Source organism: Prionailurus bengalensis, chromosome D1, assembly GCF_016509475.1.
Source record: "Prionailurus bengalensis isolate Pbe53 chromosome D1, Fcat_Pben_1.1_paternal_pri, whole genome shotgun sequence".
Lineage (NCBI taxonomy): Eukaryota > Metazoa > Chordata > Mammalia > Carnivora > Felidae > Prionailurus > Prionailurus bengalensis.
Genome location: NC_057346.1, coordinates 61,181,917 through 61,190,430, shown reverse-complemented (window position 1 = coordinate 61,190,430; position 8,514 = coordinate 61,181,917). Strand labels below are relative to the sequence as shown.

The following is an 8,514-nucleotide window of genomic DNA, read 5'->3' as shown; positions in this document are numbered from 1 at the left end:
TCTGCACTGTCAGTGCAGAGCCCCAATAAGGGCTTGATCTTATGCACTGTGAGACCATGACCTGAGCTGAAAACAAGACTCAGAAGCTTAGCCTACTGAGCCACCCAGGTGCCCCTAGATGTTATTTATAGGCGATGCTGTGTGACATGACTGTAAGAATAGTCTCTCTTCTATAATCCTCTGGCCTTGTAATGGAATGGTGAATAAAAAGGCATGATGTGATCAACACAAGAATAGAAAGTAGGATTCAATTATGGGAGCTAAATTTTCTGTGATTTATCAATGTAAGCAAAGTGCCAATGGCAGATTCTTTTATTAAATAATTTTTATATATTCTTCAGTAACATCTCAGAAGATCAAAATTGTAGGCAATAGTCTTAGAAAGCTACAAAAACAAAACCCAAACAAACAAAAAGGGTGATGCTACTTTTCAAGTAGATTTAAATTTCAGTACCTTTATCTCTGTCCTCATGGGATCATTTTTGGTGTTTATTACGACACAATACTTTACAGTGCTTAAAAGCATGAGCTCTATAGTTTGACCAATTGTGTCGAAACTCAGTTTCCTGACTTAGTCACTCTATAATCAAAGGAGATTAAATAACAAGCACTTTTCATCTATAAAATAGAGATTAGAGATAATAAAGATTAAAACCCTAAGTATGTTGTTAGTTTTAAACAGATAATTTTTTAAAACACTCTGAACCATGTTCCAAAGATATTAATTATCCATCATTCTTTAGATATCAGGCAGACTAATTTTTCTAAAATGCCCATTGAATGGATTCAGGCTGAAATCCAAATGCTTTTACTAGAATTATATGGTTTTTCCTAATGTAATCCTACTCATTCTCTAAACTTCAGTCCTAGTCCTCTATCCCCTACACTTATCCCATGGCTCTTCTCTTCCTTTCCTATCCCTCTCTTTCCCTTCAGCCATCACTGTGACATAAGGAGGCTCTGTGAGCTGGGAGATGGGGAAGACTCACCAGAATGAGCACCAGGAGAGAATCCTGTCTCTGTTTTATCTCAACCTGCTCAGTCTTTATGAGGGTGCTGCTCTTTGCCTGTGAGGAGCCTTTAACAGGAAATTCCCCAGAGCCAGTTTTGTAAAAACACACAAGGTCTCTGAGGAATCTAATTTATAATTCTGACTCAAAAAGAGAGAACCAATACGGAGCTATGGCTTCTGAGAAAATGAAGGCAGAATAGTGAGGTTTAAGTCAGCAAGATGACGGAATAAGAGGACCCAGGACTCTTCCCAATACGAAAACACAGATTTAACAAGCATTGATGGATGAAAAGACCTATACGAGAGTTCCGGAATTCAGTTGAGAGATTACAGGATCCTGGTGGCTCATACAAGAATATACAAATGGAAAAGGATGAGAAGAAAAGTTTCACCTGACCCACACCCCCTCTCCCCCAACCTGGCACTATTCTGCGCCAAGAGAGATTCCCTCAGCCCATGAGTTCTCCCGTGGTGGAGTGTGGTGGAAAGAGTGAGCAAGTCTGCCCCCGCACACCTATATGTGTATCCACATAAACATAGTTCTCATTATTCTCAATAGCTATGTTCTGTAACACCGAATTATGTTCTTGAACACTGAATTAGAAAATTTGGAACCGTTGCTCTTAGGGGAAATGCAGAGTAAGATTCCTACAAGCATCTTGTCACAACATTTTTGTCAATCAGCCAATACATAAACTTTTTTTAAATGTGTGTTTCTGTGAAAATACACCTCCTTTAATACATAGTTCTTACAAATGATTAATTGTACAGTCCTTAAATGATTGAAAACCGGGGGCTTTGGAGGCCACTTATGTTGGTTCCTTCCACAAAGTCTTTATAAGACAAGCCAGTCTCATTAGTGTTGATACTTGTTTTCCACTTACTGCTTACTGCTTAATGCCATTTAATAGGCATTTGAAGAACTCATCTGCAGCCTCCTGATTAGCAGAACCTGCCTGAGGCCTGAGCTCCAAGTTTAACATTGTATATTCTTTGTTGCCTTTTTTTTCCAATATATGAAGTTTATTGTCAAATTGGTTTCCATACAACACCCAGTGCTCATCCCAAAAGATGCCCTCCTCAATACCCATCACCCACCCTCCTCTCCCTCCCACCCTCCATCAACCCTCAGTTCTCAGTTTTTAAGAATCTCTTATGCTTTGGCTCTCTTCCACTCTAACCTCTTTTTTTTTTCCTTCCCCTTCCCCATGGGTTTCTGTTAAGTTTCTCAGGATCCACGTAAGAGTGAAACCATATGGTATCTGTCTCTCTCTGTATGGCTTATTTCATTTAGCATCACACTCTCCAGTTCCATCCATGTTGCTACAAAGGGCCATATTTCATTCTTTCTCATTGCCACGTAGTACTCCATTGTGTATATAAACCACAATTTCTTTATCCATTCATCAGTTGATGGACATTTAGGCTCTTTCCATAATTTGGCTATTGATGAGAGTGCTGCTATAAACGTTGGGGTACAAGTGCCCCTATGCATCAGTACTCCTGTATCCCTTGGATAAATTCCTAGCAGTGCTACTGCTGGGTCATAGGGTGGGTCTATTTTTAATGTTTTGAGGAAACTCCACACTGCTTTCCAGAGCGGCTGCACCAGTTTGCATTCCCACCAACAGTGCAAGAGGGTTCCCGTTTCTCTACTTCCTTGCCAGCATCTATAGTCTCCTGATTTGTTCATTTTGGCCACTCTGACTGGTGTGAGGTGGTATCTGAGTGTGGTTTTGATTTGTATTTCCCTGATGTCTTTGTTGCCTTTTGACACATTTTCTAGCCAGCCTGTGCCAGCCTAGAAGAGTGATTGTTATTCTGACCTGGAATGATATAACTGAATACCTTTGACCTCCTCACACCAGGGTTGTCCCACTAGGCTTTTTTTTTTTTAATTGTCATCTCTTGAATCCACAAATTTAACCTCTTTTTCATCTTTTCCATATTTTTATCTCACACTACCTACCGATGTTATTTTAGTACTTTCCAGAGTGACTTCACACACAGATAGACAAGCTTCCTCTTCCTTTATCAGGGTATATATTATATTTTTGATTCATTAACCTTGAACTCACAACCAACAATGCTATAACTCACACTTGAATGGAGTTTATCTAAGATGGTTATTTTCTCCGTAAGGCACATTACAATCTTGCACTTATAAACACTAGAAAAGTATTTATACCAGTAAACTCCATAAATGGTAAGATATTTACTTATTCTAGTGTGCATCAGCCGTATGCATGGGGGCCATTTTAAACAGTGGAATCAACAAAAAACACAAAAATATGAAAAATGTGGCATGAAACAGATTGCAAAAGCACTTGTTTATAGCTGAAATGAGAACTCAGAACCTCACCTTATTCAATCTCTGGGAATGTGACTGTCAGGCAACTCAAATATTTACCAGCTCTTTGCATGCTGCAAATAACTGTTAAAGTGCCATGAGAATTTATTTGACAATAATTTAAGTTACAATTTAAATTGTATGGAGTGGGCAAATTTGCAAGTATGGAAATCCCCATATAATGGAGCCCTCCTGTGTATTTGTAATTTATATGACTCATATCTAAGATGTCCACAAAGAATGTAAGTAAATGTAAAATTAATCTGATAAAATTCCAACCTCTACAACTTACAGATTGGTGAGATTGACACAAAAATGATGTAAAAACTGTTCAGTGCTCTCAAAGGAGCCTGAAATACATGCAAAAGCATAGTACATCTAGATGCCTGAGAGGATTGCATGTTTATTAAAGTTGTCAAAGTTTCCACATTAATGTTTAGATATAATTCAACTTTCACCAAAATCCCATTTTGATTAATTTCATATAATCAAATAAATCTTCCACAAAAATTATTCTGATGAATTGTGAAAAGAATAAGGTACGTGTTACAACATGTTATTTAGACTCTGATATAAAATTTTAAAGTCTAAATGACTTAAATATTCAAATGTATATGAATATGAAAATCATGGAATAAAATTAAACCAAATATCAAAGTTATAGTATGGTTGATGTTTGTTTTGTGTTTATATTTTCCTATATTAAAAATAAAAAGACATTATTTAAAGTAAAGGAACTAGACACTTATCTACCCTTTTGTGATAAATACACATGATGTATTTAAGAACAATTCCGAGACTCAAGCAATCCTGCTGAGAGGCGGGCTCCAGAGACACTCCAAAAAACTCACCTTCCCTCTCCCCACCCTTGTTAGATTCTCCTGTTATTAAGATGTTAGTGCCAAAGACTTAGAACCTGAGTTCTGAGCTCAAATTGAACTCCCAGCGGTTTTTTCTCTTGACATGTGGGGAGGCCACCCCCATTCTATGCCCTTGAGAGCTTTAGAAATCAGAAAACATGTCTGTAACTGAGCTTATTTGGAAATGCTATAAGTCTTGAGAGAACTAAAGTGTTCCTCAGACCAAGATGCTCATCCTCATCCTCACAGGTCCCCTGGTAGGTAAGGCACTGTTTAGTCACACTCATTTGTGTCATGGGCTGGCTAAGTGGACCATAGCCAAAGAGAAGGTTTCAGGGCTCTAATAGAACAAACAGACTCTATAAAAAAACATGTTGTATAAGATTTCTTGGGGCACCTGAGCCTATTTGCCTTTGTGGCACCTGAATAGACTACCTACCTCTGTTTTACCCTGTATGGGCTGAGATTAGGCTGCAACTTTTATTGAGAATAAATTTGTGCATGGGCTTCTCTGCTTAGTTCAGTACATCAGAGGGAGTCTGATGAAGGAAAGGATGGGAGTATAGATGTGTCAGTTCTTTAGCCTGAGTGAATCTATGGTATTTGAGCAATGTCTCATACTGCTCATGTAGTCATAAATGCATTATGCCATTTTACATTTATAAAACCTTAAGAAGTGCTCATCTCCTAAAGCTTAATGTAAAGATTACAAACTTTGTAATTATACTTAAGTAGGGTTCAAATTCCACATCCTTGAATTCATAGTAGAATAGCTTTGGGAAGTAAATTAACATTCTTAGGGTTTTTTTTAAAGCTGTATTATGAATATGGTTATCTACCAACCCCCTTCCTTAAGGATTAAATGGGATAATGCCTGCAATGTTAGTAATATACTACCTAATATATGCCAATGCATGTTGATTAATTTTTGTAAGGAGATGTATAGGGGTGTAGAATTTAGCCAGAAGATATAATAGTTTTTTTTTAATTTTATTCCTCCCCAAAAGCAGATGTAAGTTTCTTTTCCTCTGAACCTTCTTTTTATCCATCCTATAATCAGACAAGGAATGAAATGCTGACAGAATTCAATTTTGTTAGAAACCAATCCCTGGGTATGTCTTAAAGATTTAATATTAGAATCATGAAAACTGTTAATGCACTATCGTGTTTGAAGATAGTGTGCACTAGAATAAATTTATAGTGATTCCACTGGTTGTCTTAAATTTATATTGAAATTATTTACCAGAAAAATAATAACATTCCTTTGTCTTTTCCTTTTCTCTTTTTCTTCATTCTTTGGAACAAGCAAATATATGAAAGTACATGGCCTCTGCCAAGTATTTTATTTGCAATATATATATTTACAATATAATATATTTATTTGCATTATATATATATATATTTTCAATATAATAAATGAGAAAACATGCAGAAATAGACAATATGACAAAGCATAGAAGACAGGTAAGTATACATATCATAGGAACAATTGAGAGATATCAGTGATGGTTCAAAGTTTCCAGAAAAATAATCTCACAGGAGCTGATATGTGAGTACAGTCTTCAATTCTAACCAAATTACTAAGGGTTTGTATGTGTGAAGAAATGCTATGACAAATAAAGACACAGGGTTACCACCTTCATGAAGTGAGTAGATGACCAGTTCTCCAAGGAGAGAAATATAGGAAAGGTATTTCAAGGGGTTAGAAAACTTGCTAATATTTTACAAGACATAGAAAGCTACATCTTCTTTGTAACTTCTTGGGTTGTACATTTTTCTGATAAATACATTTGTAACTCTGTATTATTTACTTACATACTTTAAACAGAGCCCATATTTTAGACCTCTCTTACATTGAATGTATATCCTTTTTAGGTTATTTCTTATGTTTATAAAAGTTTTATTATAAATGTGTGTGTCTACACCCACACCCATACATGCATACACACACACACACACACACACACATATGCTTAATTTTTGCATGTGTGTCAATGCTAATGGAAAAATAAAATTTATGCTTCCTTTTTTCATTTTTCTGTCAGTTTGCAAAAATATACTTTACTTATTCTAAGTGCTTCTGAGTATTCTAAAATATAAATATACCACAGATTTTTAAGTTCAGTATTACTTTACTGATGGGCATTTATTTACTGATGGGCATTTTGAATGTTTCAATATTTATTCTTTTACAGGAACTTTTACAATGAAAATTACTGTATATACTTCCACATGTATATATGAACATTGTCCCCTGAGATGGCACGTAGTTAAATTGGTCTGTCCAAAACTTTGTTTTTAATAAGAATGATCACTATACAATTTTCCACTAAGAGCAGGTTCAATTTTCTCCAATCAATTGGGCATAAGGATCGCTCTTTAGCCCAAACCTCACTAATGCTTGTTTTCATCATTCCTGAAATTCTGTTGGTTAAAAAATCCAATTCATTTCCTGATACATTGTTATCAGCCCCACTCTGGCCATCATGCTGAATGAGTTCCATGTCAGTGTGAATGAACTTCCTCCTGGTCCTTCCAAAGAAAGTCACACATCCTCCCAAATTTTGGTATTCCCTTCTCAAAGCTATACACTATCACTTGGCATCTTGGCATGAACTAATATGACTAAAATCTAAAAGAAAAGGTATATTTTCTATTTAAAACTTCCTATCATCCCTCCTGCCTTTCTAACCTGTGTCTTACAACTGTTTCTAAGTCCTCCAAACCCATGACTCTTACACATTTTTCCCCACATGATTCTACATATACATTTACAAATACATGTATCGTAATGAAAGAAGAAGTTAGTTGAAGGAGCCATTACATACAGTGTGGTTTTGATGAATTAATCATACAGAAATTCCACTAAGCATCTAAACTTATTTTTATTTTTTTATGTTTTTATTTAAATTCCAGTTAGTTAGCACACAGTATAATATGGGTGTTATATGTAAGTACTGAATCACTTATCACAATATACCTGGGACTCTTACATATTTTTTAGCATATTACTTTTTACATATTACTTTCTTCTCAGTGTGTAAAAGATTTTGGATTTTCACACATTAAGCTCCAATTTTTGGTGCCTAGATATTTTCCCTCATATAGCATCCATAGATCAGCCACATTGTAATTACAACTGTGAAATAATATCTGATAATCAGATATGATGATGAAATAATTCATAAATATTTACAGACATTGGAATTATTTCATGACCTGCAATTCCCTGCATTTTGGTTTACTTAGCTCATCAAAGGTTTCAAAATTTGCAAGCTATTATTTTTGTTTGTTGTAGAGGAAAATACACCAAGAGAAAGCTAAAACATCAGGCACTTGTTATGTCAGCATACAATAAGACTGACGTCCATCCATCAACCTTCATCCTCATTGGCATTCCTGGGTTGGAGGCTGCCCACATCTGGATCTCCATCCCCTTTTGTGTGGTATACCTTTTGGCCCTCCTGGGAAACTGCTCTCTTCTGTTTATCATTAAGACAGACCCCAGCCTCCATGAGCCAATGTACCTCTTCCTCTGCATGCTGGCTGTGGCTGATCTGGTTGTGTGTACTACAGCTGTACCAAAACTTCTTAGCCTTTTCTGGTTCCATGATGGAGAGATTCGCTTTGAAGCCTGCCTCACTCAAGTGTTCCTGATTCACTCTTGCTCTACCATGGAATCTGGCTTCTTCCTGGCCATGGCTTTTGACCGTTATGTAGCCATTTGTAACCCATTAAGACATTCAGCTATTCTGACACATGCTGTAATTGGGGGTATGGGTCTAGCTATAGTACTCTGGGGCACAGCACTTCTCAGTCCTCACCCCTTCCTGCTACGCTGGCTTCCCTACTGCAGAACCAATATCATTTCCCATACCTACTGTGAGTTCATGGCCCTCATCAAGATTGCCTGTGCTGAGACAAGAATCCGTAGAGCCTACAGCCTCATTGTTGCCTTCCTTACTGGTGGTCTGGACTTCATATTGATCATTTGTTCTTATGTTCTCATACTGCACACTGTCTTCCACCTCCCATCCAAGGATGCCCGATTCAAGACCTTGGGTACCTGTGGCTCCCATATCTGTGTCATCTTAGTGTCTTATACTCCAGCCTTCTTCTCTTTCCTTACCCACAGGTTTGGGCACCATGTGGCTCCCCATGTCCACATATTTGTGGCCAACATCTATCTTCTGGTCCCACCCATGGTGAACCCTATTATCTACGGGGTAAGGACCAAGAAGATACGGGACAGGTTTCTTAAATTTTTCACTTTTTCAAAGCCTATGAAATAA

At 36.9% G+C, this 8,514-nt stretch overlaps 1 protein-coding gene across 1 annotated transcript; it reads left to right on the top strand.

Annotated features, from left to right (window-relative positions):
• Positions 1-7,539: 7,539 nt before the first annotated feature.
• On the top strand, positions 7,540-8,514 carry LOC122484250 (olfactory receptor 52D1-like). The gene has a single exon (XM_043582241.1). It carries the CDS (start codon positions 7,564-7,566, stop codon positions 8,512-8,514), a length of 951 nt encoding a protein of 316 aa, XP_043438176.1. The 5' UTR covers positions 7,540-7,563.

Bases quoted from the DNA above. Each gene is read 5' to 3' on its own strand.
- LOC122484250 (XM_043582241.1), top strand. From the start codon at position 7,564: ATGTCAGCATACAATAAGACTGACGTCCATCCATCAACCTTCATCCTC.